Below are 19,740 nucleotides of genomic sequence, written 5' to 3'. Positions count from 1 at the left end.
ATCCTAGGTTTGCACGGTTTACCATCTTGTTGCTAATTTCAGTACCATATTACAGTATGCTGTCATTAGCAAAATTATATGAGATGTGACAATTTTGAGATGAAATCAATGACAATTTGAAAATAAAATAAAAAAACCTCTGGATATGGCCAAAGGTTCCCGCGGATCCCTAAAAAGTCTTAAAATGTCTTAAATTCAGTTTTCCAAAATTTAAGGTCTTAAATAGTCTCAAATATTTTAAAAGATACAACAAAAGTCTTAATTTTTATTTAAAGAGGTCTTAAATTTTGGGGGCAGAAAGACAGGAATCATGATATGACCTAATGTGATTATCAAACTCAAAAGAATATGATTTAATTAATTAAATGCATGTGCATGTTTCCTAGTGGGAACGCGTCACTGTTGTATTTTCTCCAAGCACGCGAGGGCTCGTGAGTGTTTTCAGCTGTTGCAGAGCAGTTCACAATCATTAAGCCATATCGGAAATTTATGACAATCGATCACTAATGATCATCTGTTGATGATGATGATGTAGTGTTGATGAAGTGTTTACTTTTAATTGTTTATTCAGGGCTGCTGGCTGCTGCTAAAATAGTCACAAATGCGACCAAAAATAATTGATTGCGACAATAATTTAAAATCGAGTCGCCGCTGGCGACAGTTGGGTTGTGTGCATTCATAAGCGGTTTCGTCAGATATCATCTTGTGAGTTATTGAATATATTTGTAGAACTCGCACAACCAGTGTGTCTCGCGCCTCTTTTCACCCATTCTTTTTCTGACGAGCTTGCTGCACCGCACGCAACAACAAACCCAGCGCGAGAGAGTCGTAAACAAATGACTCTTTTGAACCGGATCTTTTTCGTGTATCACCCGAAAAGAACTGAGGGTGTGAACTCAGGAGCTCAGGTTAGCAGTTTGAATCAGATTCACTTTCTCAGCGAATCAGCCGTCAGTGAGCTCACAACTGGGAGTGCAGACATTTCAATATAAGAGTCCTATGTTTATTTTGGGCTTCTTTATAATTAAAAGTCCTGTATTGTGTACCACTTTTTTTCTTCTGGTAGTTATTCATTGGGATTGGAGTAGCACAATAAACTGCATCTGAGATTTCGTTCAATTTGCACTCTTGTAGTCTCTTTGTGTGGGCCATCTGGTAACAGTAAAAGACTAAGGCAATATTTTAAAACAGTATATACACTGGCGGCCAAAAGTTTGGAATAATGTACAGATTTTGCTCTTATGGAAATAAATTGTTACTTTTATTCACCAAAGTGGCATTCAACTGATCTCAATGTATAGTCAGGACATTAATAATGTGAAAAGTTACTATTACAATTTGAATGTTCAAAACTTCTTAAACTACAAAGAGTTTTCATCAAAAAATCCTCAACGTGCAGCAATGACAACTTTGAAGATCCTTGGCATTCTAGCTGTCAGTTTGTCCAGATACTCAGGTGACATTTCAGAAAGAGATGTGGAAGTCCAGATGTACAACTAAACAAGAGGATAAGTACATCAGAGTCTCTAGTTTGAGAAATAGACGTCTCACATGTCCTCAGCTGACAGCTTCATTGAATTCTACCCGCTCAACACCAGTTTCATGTACAACAGTAAAGAGAAGACTCAAGGGTGCAGGCCTTATGGGAAGAATGGCAAAGAAAAGCCACTTTTGAAAAAGAAAAGTTTAGAGTGGGCAAAGAAACACAGACATTGGACAACAGATAACTGGAAAAGAGTGTTATAATCCACATGACTCCAGTCGATCAAGTAACATCTTCTGTAATTAATCGATATGTTTGTATGAAAAACAAATCGCTAATTAAAACTTTTTTAACTTATTATTCGCATGCATTGGATGGAGTTACAGAGCTGGCATACTTTCCGAAAAAAAATGTATGTGAAACAAATAGCTTTTGTTAATTTCGCTGCCCTCTGGGAGAACAGATTTTACACAGAAGCAAAACTGATCTCTTGGTCCATAAAATTATGAAAGATTGCATAGTTCTTCCATACTTATTTCCTACATATTACTGAGGTATTTATAATTACACCATTACCACAGGTAAGATCATATATGGCTCCTCAGTTCCATGGTAACTCATGTAAAACAAAAAACTATGGCGTTTTTGTAATGAAAATACATACAAAAGTCTAGTTTAATCGTGAGATATTTGGGCTTTTCACCAATGCAACCTATAAAAAAATGTTGTTGCACCGGTGGGAAAAATGGTCGCAAAATGTGATCATTTAGTTGCAGTCTGGAGCGCTGTGTTTGGCATTTCAAATGAGCCTATAAGTCCTTTTTCACTATATATAAATCTTTACTTCTGGCCATCTATCCTATGAGCATTCACGAGAGGACCAAGTTCATGTGGCCTCTCACGTGATGTAAGCATGTTGGCATGTTCGCTTGAGAGGTTGTGTGAACTCGGTTCTCTCGTGAACGCAAGTAAGAGAGCTGGCCAGAAGTAAAGATTTATAGTGCAGAGGCACTCTGTAACTTTTGTCTTTGTGTCATCTTGGACATACGCTGACACCTAGTGGCTTGGATGCAGCATCATTTAAAATCAATAGTTTTCAGTTTCAGATGCTGTTGTAGAAATGTAGTATTCACAGTCAGCCATGATTACTTTAATCAACGAGTGAAAGTGTCAAATAACAGGATGGTTACTGAGATTAATCGAGTAGTATTCGGCTGGTCATGTGATTCTAACATGGCAGCCCCCATGTGCGGACCCTCTCCATGTAGAATAAAACAGCTTTTATAAGGTTTCTGATATGACTGGAGTCTTCATTTTAGGATTTTACCCCCTTTTTCTCCCAACTTGGAATGCCCAATTCCCAATGTGCTTTTAAGTCCTTGTGGTCATGTAGTGAGTCGCCTCAGTCCGGGTGGCGGAGGATGAATCCCAGCTGCCTCCACGTCTGAGACCATCAACCCGCACATCTTATCACGTGGCTTGTTGAATGCATTGCCACGGAGACATAGCACGTGTGGAGGCTTCACGCCATCCACCGCGGCATCCACGCTCAACCCATCACGCGCCCCACCGAGCACTAACCACATTATAGTGACCACGAGGAGGTTACCCCATGTGACTCTACCCTCTCTAGCAACCGGGCCAATTTGGTTGCTTAGGAGACCTGGCTTGAGTCACTCCCTGGGATTCAAACTAGCGAACTAAAGAACTCCAGGGGTGGTAGCCAGTGTTTTTACCACTGAGCTACCCAGGCCCCCTGGACTCTTCATTTTATTGCGAGTGCTCATGATTTCCTACATATATTACAATTCATGTCTTTAGGAGTTAAACTTTTTTTAATAATTTAAAAAAAAAAAAAAAAAAGAGTGAGAATTTTTTTCTCACCTAAAGCAATCATAACACTTCAGAAGACATTGATTAAACTGCTGGAGTCGTATAGATCACTTTTATGCTGCCTTTATGTGCTTTTGGAGCTGCAAAATTTTAGTCTGTATTGACTTGCATTTGAATGGAAATATTCCCATCATATCTTCATCAAAATGTCTTCATTTGAGCTCCTCAGAAGAAAGAAAGACATACATTTTGGTGAACTTTTCCTTTAAGGTGTGGCTTTAGACCAAGATCTGAATAGCAATGTGAACATCGTAGAAATGAAATGTAGACTGTAAGTGACATGAGGGTATCTCATAAAGGGGATCTCAGTTTAATATTTACTGATGTTACTGACTGTTTTATATCTTTATGTCTGAGTAACTGTGACTGTTTGTTTGTTCTCCAGGTGATAAAGTGTTCAGAAAGCGGATGATGGAGGGAGTTTCTTTGACTCTAAACACTACTGAAATACAGAAAGATGCTGTAATAGTGAAATTTGAAAACACTGTCATAGCTAACAAAAAACAAAATGATGGAAATATCTCATATGAAGATGTTCTTGGTGGGATGTTCAAAGGCAGATTGCATGTGAACTTAAAGACTGGATCTTTTACCATCCCAAACAGCAGAATTACAGACTCTGGAGTATTTGACATAAATATCAACAGCACTAGAGCAAATATACAGAAGAGATTCAAGGTTACTGTCTATGGTAAGTAGTTCAAGTTTTTCAATGTATTAATTATATTTAAATATTAGGGGTGTGCCGATACACTTAGCTCACGAGACGATACACGATACTGGGTTCACAAGAACGAGACGAGACGATATTTTAACACTATATACACTACCGGTCAAAAGTTTTGAAACACTTACTCATTCTTTATTATAATTTTTTTTCTTCACATTTTAGAATAATAGTAAAGTCATCAAAACTATGGAATAACATAAATGGAACTATGGGAATTATGTTGTGACTAAACAAAATCCAAAATAAATCAAAACTGTGTTATATTTTAGCATCTTCAAAGTAGTCACTCTAGAATTTGCAGACATGTACTCTTGACATTTTCTCAACCAACTTCTTGAGGTATCACCCTGGGATGCTTTTTAAACAGTATTGAAGGAGTTCCCATCTATGTTGGGCACTTATTGGCTGCTTTTCTTTATTATTTGGTCCAAGTCATCAATTTAAAAAACTTTTTTTTAAATAAATTTGAGTTTTGTAATGAAATAAATTAATATGGTGGCACAATTATATTTTTGTCTACAAAACTAATTTCAAACATTTAAGCATACGCCTTCAGATCAAAAGATTTTTAAGATCATGAGAAACATTTCAGTCAAGTGTTTCAAAACTTTTGACCGGTAGTGTATATCAGAATCAGAATCAGCTTTATTGCCAAGTATGCTTACACACAAGGAATTTGTCTTGGTGACAGGAGCTTCCAGTGTACAACAATACAAAAACAGCAGCAAGACATAGATAATAATAAAAAATAAAAAATAAAACTAATTATACACATATGTACAGACACACACATACATACATACACATGGGTAGTGCAAATCTAATACAATCTGTTATGTACAGTGCAAATACAAATCTGTTATGTACTGTGCAAATGTTTTTTTTTTTTTGTTTTTTTTTTTGTTTTGTTTTTTAGAGGAATGAAATGGCAGAAGAGGTTGGATGTGTTGGATGAATATAAAAAAGACTAAACTGTGTATTGCACATAGTTATTGCTCAATGGGGCAATTTAACTGTTCATGAGATGGATAGCCTGAGGGAAAAAACTGTTCCTGTGCCTGACAGTTCTGGTGCTCAAAGTTCTGAAGCGTCGGCCAGAAGGCAACAGTTCAGAAAGGTAATGGGCAAGGTGAGTGGTGTCCAGAGTGATTTTTCCAGCATTTTTCCTCACTCTGGAAGTGTATAGTTCTTGAAGGGGGGGGGGGGGCAACCAATAATTCTCTCAGCGGTCCGAACTGTCCTTTGTAGTCTGATTATGTAGCTGAACCAAACCAGACAGTTACTGAAGTGCAGAGGACAGACTCAATGACTGCTGATTAAAACTGTATCAGCAGCGCCTGTGGCAGGTTGAATTTCATCAGCTGGTGAAGGAAGTACAACCTCTGCTGGGCCTTTTTCACAATGGAGTCAATGTGGGTCTTCCACTTCAGGTCCTGTGAGATGGTAGTGCCCAGGAACCTGAATGACTCCACTGCTGCCACAGTGCTGTTTCGAATGGTGAGGTGGGTCAGTGTTGGGGTGTTCCTCCTAAAGTCCACAATCATCTCCACCGTTTTGAGCGTGTTCAGCTCAAGGTTGTTTTGACTGCACCAGACAGCCAGCTGTTTAACCTCCCTTCTGTATGCAGACTCATCGTCATCTCGGATGAGGCCGATGACAGTGGTGTCGTCTGCAAACTGCAGGAGCTTGACAGAGGGGTCCTTGGTGATGCAGTCATTGGTGTAGAGAGAGAAGATTAGTAGGGAGAGCACACATCCCTGGGGGGCACCAGTGCTGATTGTACAGGTGCTAGAAGTGAGTTTCCCCTGTCTCACAAGCTGCTGCCTGTCCATCAGAAAGCTGGTAATCCACTGACAGATAGACATGGGAACAGAGAGTTGGTGTAATTTATTCTGGAGTATAGCTGGGATGATGGTGTTGAAAGCTGAACTGGAGTCCACAAAAAGGATCCTTGCATATGTCCCTGGTCTGTCCAAATGTGGCAGGATATGATGCAATCCTGTGTTGACTGCATCATCCACAGACCTGTTTGCTTGATAAGCAAATTGAAGGGGATCTAGAAAGGGTCCTGTGATGTTCTTCAGGTGGGCCAACACCAGTCTCTCAAATGATTTCATGACCACAGACGTCAGGGCAACAGGTCTGTAGTCATTAAGTCCTGTGATTTTTGGTTTCTTTGGGACAGGAATGATGATTGAGCGTTTGAAGCAGCATGGGACTTCACACTGCTCCAGTGATCTATTGAAGATCTGTGTGAAGATGGGGGCCAGCTGGTTAGCACAGGATCGAAGACACGCTGGTAAGACGCCATCTGGGCCTGAAGCCTTCCTCGTCTTTTGTTTCCGAAAGACGCGGCTCACATCATCTTCACAGATCTTAAGTGCAGGTTGAGTAGCAGGAGGTGGGAGGAGGGGTGTTGCAGGAGGTGTTGGTGTTTGTGTGAAGTGAAGGTCAGAGTGGGTGTGGGGTGTGAGATTGGGCCTCTCAAATCTGCAGTAGAACACATTCAGGTCATTAGCCAGTTGTTGTTCCACCACAGGGTTGGGGGCAGGAGTCCTGTAATTTGTGAGTTGTTTCATGCCACTCCACACTGATGCAGGGTCGTTAGCTGAAAACTTGTTTTTCAGCTTCTCAGAGTATCTTCTTTTAGCCACTCTGATTTCCAGTGTGTTCCTGGCCTGATTGTACAAGACTTTATCCCCACCCCTGTAAGCATCCTCTTTGGCCTGACGAAGCTGCATGAGCTCTGCTGTAAACCACAGTTTGTCGTTGTTGAACTTTAAATAAGTCCTTGTAGGAATGCACATATCCTCACAGAAACTGAGATATGATGTAACAGTATCTGTGAGCTCATCCAGGTCTGTGGCTAAGCCTCAAAAACACTCCAAACCATGCAATCGAAGCAGGCTTGTAGTTCCAGCTCTGCTTTGTTGGTCCATCTCTTTACAGTCCTTACTACTGGCTTGGTTGAATTTAATTTCTGCCTGTAGGTTGGAAGAAGATGAACCAGACAGTGATCAGAGGGTCCCAAATCTGCTCTAGGGACAGAGCGATATGCATCCTTTATTGTTGTGTAGCAATGATCCAGTATGTTCCTGCCTCTGTTGGAGCATGTGATGTGCTGTTTGTATTTGGGCAGTTCACGTGTGAGATTTGCTTTGTTAAAATCCCCAAGAATAATAATAACTGAGTCCGGGTATTTTTGTTCCATGTCTGTGATTTGATCAGCCAGCTGTTGCAGCGCTGTGTTCAAACACGCATTTGGCGTGATATACACACTCACCAGAATAAACGAGGAAAACTCCTGCGGCGAGTAGAAAGGCTTACAGTTAATAAAGAGCGCTTCCAAATTAGGACAGCACATCCTCTTTAACGTTGTTACATCTGTACACCAACTTTCATTGATGTAAAAGCATGTTTCACCACCTCTCGTTTTCCCCGTTAACTCCACGATCCGCTCTGAACAGCCGGAAGCCTGGCAGATGTAAGGCGCTGTCCGGAATGGCTTCACTCATCCAGGTTTCTGTGAAGCACAAGGCAGCAGAGGTTGAAAAGTCCTTGTTTGTGCAGGTGAGGAGATGTAGTTCGTCCGTTTTGTTAGGAAGAGAGCGGAGATTCACTAAGTGAATACTCGGCAGCGCTGTTCGAAATCCATGCCGATGGAGTTTGACCAGCGCACCGGCTCGTCTCCCTCGCCTGCGCCTCTTGAACAGCAGAGCTGCGCCTCCAACTAAAATGTCTAGCAAAACGTCTGAATATTCGAAAACCGGGAAAAGATTGTCTGGAACATGCTGTCAAATGTTCAGCAGTTCGTCTCTGTTAAAACTGACTGTAAAAAGATTACTAAACGCATGTCAAACAAAAAAAACAACAAAAGAACTGAGGAGCTCCACACCGAGGCAGCCATCCGTGGTGCCAGCATGACTGGAAAAATAGTCTTTTATTCGACTGAAAGTCACAAAATGCAAAACAATGCAGGTGTATTTTGAAATGTTTTAACTAATCATCTTGTAATGAATGTCACTTCAGTATGAATTATCATATGCAGTAAAAGACAGAACAGTATGCAAGCACTGTAAAAGGTTTTGCCACAAACTCAACTGACTGGCTTCTCTCCTGTATGATATCACATGAGTCTCTTCAGACCTGGTTGATTTTAGTTGAGAGCTGCGGTGGTTCTGTAGGTGTCTTTGCATAGTGCTCGTGTTAGCCGCGGTGTACGGCACTATTTTCTTACAGTGCTTACATATTGGCTGTGTCTCGTTTGGAAGGCTGCGTCCTCCGGAGGTCGCATTTGTCGGCCGCATATGTCATCGAGGCTCTCTCGTTTCTTTTTTTTTATTATTATTTTTTTTATCGGGAATGCAAAAAAGGTTAACAATTGTATAAATGTAAGTGCATGTACATAAAAGGCATTGACAACAGATAAAAAAAAAAAATGGAAAAAAAAAATGAAACGAGACAGCCTCGATGACGTATGCGGCTGATAAATGCGACCTCCGGAGGACACAGCCTTCCAAACGAGAGACAGCCTTTGTTCGTGTCTTGTCTGTCACTCTGTTGCCGTTTATTGTTTCCACCGGGTACCTAAAATGCTGCCACACAAACGATTTAAAAGTGGCGGGGGCATCTTCTATGCTAATTTCACCCTCACACTCCATCATGCTGATATCGTGAGACAGCTTTTCACCTCAACGAGAAATATGGTCACGAGATCTCGTCACACCCCTATTAAATATTCTGTCAAATGCTTTCTGTCAACAGTTTAATGTCCTGAAGTTACCTCTGAATTTAAGTTGATACATTGATACATTGATACATACACCCACAGTGCTGGATAGTAATGGATTACATGTAATCTGGATGGGGTAATCAAATTACAAATTCAAGTACTTGATTAGATTAAGTACTGAGATTAGATTTAATTATATTTTAAAATACTTGTAATCAGATTAGTTACTTTTGTATGGATTACATGATTACATATTATTCAGAAAACTACAGTAAATTGTTGATAATTTATTGATTCCCCTTACTCTAAGTCAGTGGTTCCCAACCCTGTTCCTGGAGGCCCCCCAACACTGCACATTTTGTAGATCTCCCTTTTCTGACACACCCAATTCAGGTCTCAGAGTCTCCACTAATGAGCTGATGAGCTGAATCAGGTGTGTTTGATAAGGGAGATATCCAAAATGTGTAGTGTTGGGGGGCCTCCAGGAACTGGGTTAGGAACCACTGCTCTAAGTATAAATCAAAATGCCAAAATACACATAATTTTATATTCACAATCGAATCCACAGACAAATTCCAAACCGATCACATTAGCACGGTAAAGTTAGGTTTAGTTTCGCAAATTGCTATTGTACTCAGTTTTAAAACTGTACATGAGTGTGCTTTTGCAGTCACTTTTAAGACAATTTTAAACTATAGCTGGTCTGATCCGCTACCTCACATGGATGGTGCTTGTAATGACGAAACTGAATAAGAAATGCACATTAATCTTCTTCTAAATAGGTATGTTGATGGTATGTAGTTAAAATATGTTTTTGTATTTCAAGACTCTTTTAGTGCCTTTTTTGTTTCGCCCATTAACAGACAAATAGCGAGTAAAAAAAAAAAAAAGTCAATTCTCACATTTTCATTCATCAATTAAGTTTTCTTAAATACATTTAAGCAACATTATGTCAGAATGGTACATGATTATCCTACTCAAATGCATGTGACATCAAATAAACAAACGTTAGGTCAAAGCTAATCCAAAAGTAATCCAAAAGGCATCATATTAGATTACCTGAAAACAGTAATCTAAGATATTACGTTACTAATTACAATTTTAGTCATGTAATTTGTAATCAGTACCAGATTACAATTCTGATGTAATCCGCCCAGCTCTGGATACATTCTGTTAACAATCTGAAAACTGGAGAAAACGCATGATATTCATGAGTCAGACAGATAAGGTTTAGAATTAGGTGACATAATGTTTGCCCAGTAGTCATAGTAGATTACCGCTTACTGCTGGTCAGTGTCAGTGATGGAGGGAGATTGTTTGATGAAGTACAGAGGGATGATACAGCTGGAGAGATACCTCTGATGTTTTGTTGGCACTTAAATATTCCTGTTCAGTTTTCAGTGCATTGAACACATTCACCTGTTCTAATGTCAACATTTGTCTCCTATATTCCTCTCTTCTGTCTGGTGTTGATACAGATAAAGAGATGTCAGTGATGAAGGGAGAATCTGTCACTCTATGCACCTCTGATACTCATATACAGAGAGATGATCTGAACATGTATTATGAAGACACTCTCATAGCTGAAATCAGAAGAGGGGAGATCACACCAGTTGATGAGAGATTCAGAGGAGGCAGACTGCTGGTGGGTCAGACTGCTGGATGTCTCACCATCACAAACACTAAAAGCACAGACTCTGGATTTTATACACTGAAGATCATCAGCGGCAGCAGTGGAGAGATCACATACAAGAGATTATTTGTGACTGTCGATGGTGAGTAGATCAGAGCTCTTTGAACAGTTTTTTATGTTCTGTAATTTAAAGTGTTTTCACACTTTATGATGAACAAACCTTTAAACCGATGCAAGACCATCTCTTGAGGTGGTCTGAGTACAGATTGCTTTCATTCTGTGGTGCAGATCACTAAAAACATCCATTCTGAACACAAAGTGCTCCAGGTTCACTTGATTTTCACATCTGAGTGATGCTAAATATTTTTTTCTCTAATGAGTTACCATACACCAGTATTGACGACAAGTTTAATCTTGTTTGAAGTCACTCCCTCAGAGCCCCTCAGATTTTTGAGACGGATTATTTGAAATTCAAAATAAGTATTTGTTCGTTCAATAATTGATTTGAATGCTTATTGAATGCAAAAAATAATGTTTTTGTTTTGATATGCTATGGCAGAAATGCTCTAGGTGGCATCTGTTGGGTGCTCATGACCTCATGCTCACAGGGAACATTGGGCACCCATTGAGTTAAACCAAAGTACTGTGCAATTTAGAAACAAGTATTGAACTTAGAAAATAAAAGAGAGAGAAAAATATGAATAATAAAATAACAAAATTCATAATTTCGGAATGTGATTTTTCCAGATGAATCCAGAATTCAAAAAGAAAGTTAATATCTCATCGGCAGGGTCAGATTCAAGCGTTATTTTCGGACCCCCCTAAAAAGCATCTTTGCAAGTATTTTAGGTGTATTTTATGATTATGATGATGATGATTAGGGGTTCAAGCCCGAAGGGCTTTTATTATAATTTGTCTCTGTTAAAACTGATCGTGCAGACCAAACCGTAAGGCCTAGAGACTTGAAACTTGGTGGGAAGATAGTACTATTGCTCGCTACTCAGGTACACAGGCTCGCCCAGATCGGCCTAAGGTTGGTGCTATAGTAAACAAAACAATTAAATTTCAACATTTCAAAAACAACATTTTTGACCATAACTTTTGAACCATAAAGCCTAGAAAGAAAATTATTTTTTCCTGTGATTCCTTCCTGATTCCTTCTGAATCATTTTACCTTGTCAAATTTTTGCTCCGCCCCTTCGTTTTCTCGCTTTGATCATTTGCAAAACTTACTTTTTCAAACTCGTCCTAGGCCGTATGTCTGATTTACACAAAAATTGTCATGTATCATCTGGGGACACTGGTGACAAAAAGTTATTAGAAGTTTTTGATCAACCAAACCGCTCTCGATTAACACATCAATGAATTTGACTGTGAGCACGCCAAAATGGACGCAAAGCTGTAACTTCGCAATGCTTTTGCGTATTGACATGAAACGTGGTATGTGTAATAGGGTTGCTCCGATACCAACATTTTGGCTTCAGTACGATACCAGCCCTGGTACTTCAGTATCGATACTAAATCAAGACTATAATCAACAAATAAAAGCCTTAGATTTTGTATGAAATGACACAGAAAACGACATAAAATATCACAGATACAAACTGTGCATTTTCCATTTTTCTGGATTCCATATTAAATGTTTTAATTAAATGTTATGATCAAATGGGGTTTAATCAAATTGATACATACAGCTTAAATTTAAAAAAAAAAAATATATATATATATATATATATATATATATATATATATATATATATATATATATATATATTTTTTTTTTTTTATTATTATTTTTTATTTTTTTGGGTGAAACAAAATGCTGCACAACAGAGCTTCACAGTATTAATGAAAACTTTAATGAAAAAAAATCTGATTACCTGTGGCACAAGGCTGTTATGGCTGAATCACAACATGCTGATAATACACGTGCATTTGTGATGTTGCTTACATATAATAATAATAATAATAATAATAATAATAAAACAACCATTTAATATTATAAAATTGTTATTATGAGTATTATTGCTACTTTTTGAATATTACATTTTTATACAATAGTTATATTTTTCTGTCTTCAATTTCACGCATCCAGTTGAATAGAGCTTTCATTTAAGTGGGACTTTTATTTTGACAGATCTTTGAGTTCTTCCTGTTTTGACGGGTTAGTTATATCAGACTTCCCATTAATGCTGGGATACTCCTGGTGCGAGATCTCTTGTTCATTCTGAAGCGTGCAGTGCACGTGACTATAACAGGATTTCCGCAGGTCTTAAAAAGGTCTTAAAAAGTCTTAATTCGCCCTTCCGCAAAATAAGGCCTTAAAAAGGTCTTAAATCGGAACAAAAAGTCTTTAATTCATTAGGTCATGGCATTAAATGTTGTATGAGGGATTGTTTTCTCGTTGCGTTTAAGTAGGGTGACCTTAAGTCCCGTTTTGAAGAGGTGTGTCCCGGTGTCCCGACAATTCTCTAAACATTGTAATTATGTCCTGGTTTCAGCTGGTAGGCTCACAGATTTTTTTTCTACTTACATTTGATGTACTCATTTTCCTTCTCGCTGTTGTCTTTGGTATCGTTTGCAGAGAAGAGAAGCAATTTCGAAGCATTTTATGTTGATTTGACGATACTTCCATTCTAGTCTTTCTGCAAATCTGCTAAAATGTATCTGGATACCATGGCAATGACGTCATACGCTTGGCGCGCACTCCTTGTCATCCTGTCAGTCAGCACAAGTAGAAATGCACCAAAAAAAAATTTGTTTTCAACAACGAGCTGAAAGAAGCCAATCCATTTCTTCGTGCAGCACGTGAATATGTAAGCGAGTATTTTTCTGTAACGTTCATTTCTCCACGATCACAGAGGTAAATCAGACAATGTCACATTTAGACAGCTACACTACAATTTTTACGTAGTACAAGCACTTATATGTTGAGATGTGGGGGTTGTATTTTGAATTTTTGGTTACAATGTTGTGAATTTTGTGTTAAAATTTGTACCTGACATGACAAGTCATTTCGTAATTACACATGCAATATGACATCATATGGATAGGATAGGCTACATGGAATTTGTACATTAAAAAAAGCTAAAATGTGGTTAAATCATGAAAAAACTAAATCTAAAATAAAATATAAGATTTTCACAAACTGTATAGCCTATACAGTTAAGTGCAGAAGTTTGCATAACCCTTTTGTTTTTATAAATTTCCATACCCCTTATCCCAAATAGCCTATAAGAGATTATATTTTTTATGTAGGACTGCCCTTCAAAAGCTACATAACACAAAATATACTCTTATTTACACAAATCATCCTGTTCAAAAGTTTGACCCCTTGGATCTTCTTGTGTTCCTTCTTGAGCATCAATAATTGTTTGCACCTTTTGTAATAGTTGTGTATTAGTAATCTGGACCTCATATATAGCCACTGTTGGGAAGAACTCATATGTGCAGAAGATGCTGAGAAACCAAATAATTTTACTGTAGTTGGGTTTTTTCTTAAGAAAAGTGGACATCTTCACTGCTCAGGACAAAGCAGGGATTCATCAACAGTTATTACACAAAGAGTCATTGATCATCGAGAAAGCAACACACCATATTAGAAACCAAGGGAATGCAAACTTCTGAACAGGATCATGTGTGTAAATTCAGTTATTATTTTGTAGTGTGGAATATATGTGAGGATGTTATGTCAAATAGCTTCTTCGGGGCAGTACTAAATAAAAACAATATGCAATTTTTATGATCCCTCATTTAAGAAAACACCAACACACACACACACACACACACATTGATTCCTTAAATTTTCTTTAGTTGGTCTTAAAAATGTCTTTAAAATCTCTTAAATTTAGCTTCATAAAACCAGCAGAAACCCTGATATTGAATTAAATTACAACTTCCCTGCTGTTTAATGATCACGCTTGGCCATATCCAGAGGTTTTTTATTTTATTTTCAAATTGTCAGTGATTTCATCTCAAAACTGTCACATCTCATATAATTTTGCTAATGACAGCATACTGTAATATGGTACCGAAATTAGCAACAAGATGATATCGTACCATATAAATTTTTTGGGTATTGCGATACTTTGTTAGTACCGGTAAACCGCGCAACCCTAATCCCATCACAACCATGACCTGAGGGTACCTGCACAGTTTCGGCACAGCACCACCTAGTGGTCATAAAATATGAAAAAAATGATTTTTTTGCTTATAACTTATGAACAGTTTTGCATGAAATCATGAGACTGGCCTCTTTAGATTCCTTGGGGCATATCGTATCGAGTGATACCCAATTTTCCTGTGTCGGCCATATTAAGCATCAGCCATGTTGAATTTGCTCATAAAGTTCTGTATTTTACAAATGCATCGGCATATCGTTACGAAACTTGGTATACATCATCGCCACCATGTCTTGAGAGAGCCAATACAGTTTAGGGCCAGCACCACCTTGTGGTCAGAAGTTATAATGAAATGTGTGGAAATGCTTATAACATTTGATTAATTTGGCCTGTCATCCTGATACTGCTCTCTTTAGATTCCTTGGGTCATGCCGAGTACAATGATACCCAATTTGCCACAATTGGCCATACTTCCTGTCCGCCATTTTGAATTTCATTGAAAAACTACTTTTTCTAACTTCTCTTAGGCTGTAAGTTTGATTTGCATGAAATTTGTCGTGTATAATCTAGGGAAACTCACAACAAAAAGATATCAAATGCTTTTCGATAGACTAAACGGTTCTCGAACAGCTCACCAACGAATTAGATGGCAAGATGCTCAGAAATCATCTGAGTCTGCCACCTATTGATCAAAAGTTATAATAAATAACAATTTCTACTTATTTCTTTTATACAGCTTTTCTTAAAGGTGTTATATGTAATATTTTTACTGTACTAAATCAAAAAATGACCATAATATGTCATTAGAGAATTAGGAAACATGCTAAGTTGAAATACTGGCTTCTCCGATAACAATACTACAGCCAGTATATTCTACTTTGAAGTTTCCATTCGGGCCAGAATTTCTGTTTATGTTTTGACCTGTGTGATTCGACACCGCCGGGTTGCCAGATTTAAACAAGTTTGCAGGCAAACAACACTGCATGCTGCAGCCATGGAAGCCAGCAAACGAACTGGATCAGAGATTACAGATTCCACCCGACCTAAAAAGCCTCGCCATCCGTCTAAAAACCACCATGACAAGAGGTGTAGTAAAACAAGGACAAATATTGGAGATGCCTTTGGAAGATGGAGACAGCTTAAAGCCCAGAAATCCTTTAAAACGGATGCTGAATTGGCTAATTTGCATGTCAACATTCTGGCAACCCACATGAGCTTCGAGTCTGGGGCGGGGCAGACAACTCTCCAATATTTTGAATTTGGACTGCAGTACCCATTTCAAACGCTTGTTGTCAGTCTTACATATAGCACCTTCAAAATTATTATTAGTGATGTCCAATCATATTTCCTTGCATGTTGATTGTGTGCTTGGCCCTGTAATTGCTGTTGTTAATTTTATTCATGGAGACCAAACCATAATAAATATCATACAAAAATAAATTAAAATGAATAAATATTATTATATTGCTTTATCTCTATTTTAGGTGCTTACAAGCTATCTGAATAATTCTTTAACATCTTGTGACACATGCAATAATTGCTGCTTGCAGCTAGATTTATTATTATTATTATTATTAGCCTTTTATTGCTACAAAATTCCCCCGTGCTGTTTATCATGCAACAAAGTACCATTACATCCATACAAATTGAGGAATCCATAAAAATTTACCAAGATCTGAATAGCAATCTGAACATTGTAGAAATGAAATGTAGACTATAAGTTACATGAGGTTCAATAATCTCAGTTTAATACTTACTGATGTTACTGACTGTTTTATATCTTTATGTCTGAGTAACTGTGACTGTTTGTTCTCCAGGTGATAAAGTGTTCAGAAAGCAGGTGCAGGAGGGACATTCTGTTATTCTGTACATGTTTACTGAAATACAGAAAGATGCTATAATAGTGTGGAGATTTGAAAACACTGTCATAGCTAACAAAAAACAAAATGATGGAAATATCTCATATGAAGATGTTCTTGGTGGAAAATTCAGAGACAGATTGCATGTGAACCTAAAGACTGGATCTCTCACCATCCAAAATGGCAGAATTACAGACTCTGGAGAATATGATGTAAAGATCATCAACAGCAGAGCAAATATACACAAGAGATTCGATATTGCTGTCTGTGGTGAGTAGCTCCATTTTTCAGTGTAGTAATTATCATATTTAAATGAGCACTCGGTCAACAGTTTAATGCCCTAGGGTTACCTCATATAAGCACTAAATTAAACTGAATTTTAAGTTAATGATCTGAAAACTGGGGGAGACGCATCATAAACCTCATCTGCTTGACTCATGAATATTAATTAGGTGACTTAAATAAATAATAGAATTAATTACATGACATGCAGATTAATGAAATTCATCGCAATTAATCATGCATATAAATATTTTCTACAAAGGCCCCCAAAATAACAATAATTCATTCTACAAGTAAATAATTATATTTAAATAATTATAAATATGTTTATTGAACTTGTGTGTCTTTGAGTTTGTGTAACTGTAGAATCACACACTATGTTGTCTTTCTTTTAATCATCTGTGATTCTTATTGTTTTTAATACAGATTCCACAGGAAGCAAAAAGAAAGAATCAACAGTGATAAACGTGCCTCCGAAAGAGTTGGTTCCTTAGTTGAATAATGAGGCTGCTGATGGAGTGAATGAAAATCAGAGCATGCATTCAGTTTGAAGAGTTAAAAGAGACGCTCAACAGCACTGGTGTGAATCGCAGTTACATCATCAACATTTGAATTCAATCTACAGTAACAAAAAAAGTTTTTGCAACAAGTGGTGCATTGCATGACATAATTCTGCTACAAATTATCTTATGCACTAGCAGAGGTCTTAACAAATCAAATGATGAAAGTGAAACTAGAATGCTGCATCTGCAAATTAGGACACACTGATTTGCAAAATAATACACGTTTGTTAGTTTTGATGCAGGAATTTTGTTTCTGTTTTCGCTGGTAATCATGTAAAATATGCTTTGCAAATATATAGTATTATTATCCATACATATTTAATTGAGGGTGCTCTAACATTCGTTTGAGGGTGCTTAGCACTTAGCAGTCTAGTTGATAGTTTCGCTTAAACTTTATACGTTTGAATAAGCTGACTTGTGTATTTGCACAGATTTAATCTTGCTTAGTTATTGATGTTGGGTGTTTGGTTAGGTGTACCTTTAGGGAAGGGGGCCCCATTTTGAAAATCTGCTTAGGGCCCCCAAAACACTAGAGCCGGCCCTGTGTTGAGCTGAGATACTGAAATGTAAAAAGTGTGAAGAAACCTGTTTCTGTTTTAAAGTTGATGCAACACTGGATGCCATCATACATATCAATGATTAAACCCTAATCTTTGATTTTATACCTGTGTACAGTAATGTTACTCACTGCATATATCATATTATCGGTTTGACTTTCATATCTTTAACATTGTGTGATTGTAGTCTGCAAGCTTTAAATATCTAATAAGAAACATTAGACATTATATACGAAGATCAGATTGTACCACAGCAGTACATCTCTTGGGGTTGGGTATCGTCAGCCACCTCACAATAAGACAGTATCACAATACGTCACTATTCGATATATAACGAAACATCGCAATATCATGATTCAGTTCGGTAACGATTCACAAGCTCTTGATTCAATTTCAATTTATTTGGGTATTTTTCAGTTATAATGTCCATTTTTGCTCACAAAAGTAATGAAATGTGGAACGCTCTGAGTTTGCTCTTATTTAGATGATCTGCTTTTTCTTTATTAAACTGGACATGACATGAATACACAAATAACTGAATAAAAATATCAATACTTGGATCTAAAGTATTGATACAATATCGTGAGATAAAGTGTGGCAAAGTTCTCTAAGTTCTCTAAACATTGTTTATTGGTTTAGTACATAGTTTAAAACAACTGACACCACTAACAGGTTATTGTTCATGTTTGAGGTCAGAACTGTGTATTTTTGGGTCTGCGAAAGCTCTTCCTCACGTGTAGACGAATCTAGAAATTCATCAGACTGTATAGACCATTTCAATGTCATAAAGACTAATAAAGGAATTCCAACACTACTGATCCTGATGCATCTCTAGTAGCACCATTTTTAAATCATGGAGCTGTAAAACAACAAGACAAGCATGTACTTATCTGATCCTTTGAAGAAATCTCGGCCACCTCCAATGGTGCGGTCGTTTGGGCCGATCGCCATAGGTGAAGGAGTTCTCACTCTGTATGAAACACCTGAACAGCATCTTAAATGACCATTTAAAACAGAACTCTAAAGAACTAAATGCCATTATGATACAGGGAACAAGGTTATGTAACAAAAGAATATAAGATATAAAGACACATAATGAATTCATGTCAACAAGTGTGAGTGGTACACCAGGTGTCATGTGCATTCCCAAAATCTTAATAAGGTGGCTTCATTCAATCATCCAATTCTTCATTACCACTGTGATGGAATATATGGAAGTGGAATTTAGATATACTTGGTCTGGATATTAAAGGAAGCATAGCAAAAGTTCAGTATAACTGGTGTATAATAATAATAACTCTGATAGCAAAATCACAGTCATAAAGATATCAATAATAAATCTAGTGCTAATCAGAATTCTCCAATCAAGACACCTGTGCAGATCTAGAGTTTCTGTCAATCCACTTAGATCATGTTTAGGAGTCCTACATGATAGAGATTCAGAATATCCTGTTAAAATGTTTATGAACAAACTCTTGTGCATATGATCTGCTGGCCAAGTCACAGTCGATGATATGTGTCTAATTATAAATTGGTTGATCGATAGAAATGCCTGCACTTTATTAGCGATGTGTTGGAAACCAGGGGCCCTCAGAATCAAGGCTGATGCAGAGTACTGCGTTTTTGATTTGTAAATGCCAATTTAAATTCTTCAGTCTTATTGAAAGACATTATAAGATGTGAAAATCTAAAATGACAGCAAATTAATAGTTTGTATTTGTTCTTACTAATTTACACATGTCAGCAATTCTTCATTCCTGCAGTAATTTCAGAACCAAGCTATATACCATAAAGATGTCGATCGTGGCCTTAAAACAGTGCTCTTACTGATTTACAAAATAGGGATATCTCATTTGTTAATATGTATTTTTCCAATGCATTTCCTTG

General features: G+C 37.5%; 1 protein-coding gene across 1 annotated transcript in view; it reads left to right on the top strand.

Moving 5' to 3' along the window:
* LOC127412254 (uncharacterized) overlaps positions 1-18,709 on the top strand; it is a 47,702-nt gene extending 28,993 nt beyond the window's left edge. The window contains exons 12-15 of the mRNA XM_051648483.1: positions 3,762-4,067; positions 10,317-10,613; positions 16,410-16,721; positions 17,160-18,709. Of these exons, the coding sequence (XP_051504443.1) occupies positions 3,762-4,067; positions 10,317-10,613; positions 16,410-16,721; positions 17,160-17,227 (983 nt within the window). The 3' untranslated portion in view covers positions 17,228-18,709. The remainder of the gene's footprint in view (positions 1-3,761; positions 4,068-10,316; positions 10,614-16,409; positions 16,722-17,159) is intronic.
* Positions 18,710-19,740: the final 1,031 nt, after the last annotated feature.

Source organism: Myxocyprinus asiaticus, chromosome 2, assembly GCF_019703515.2.
Source record: "Myxocyprinus asiaticus isolate MX2 ecotype Aquarium Trade chromosome 2, UBuf_Myxa_2, whole genome shotgun sequence".
Lineage (NCBI taxonomy): Eukaryota > Metazoa > Chordata > Actinopteri > Cypriniformes > Catostomidae > Myxocyprinus > Myxocyprinus asiaticus.
Note: the sequence above shows the minus strand (reverse complement) of the source record. Positions and strands in the feature narration are given on the sequence as shown.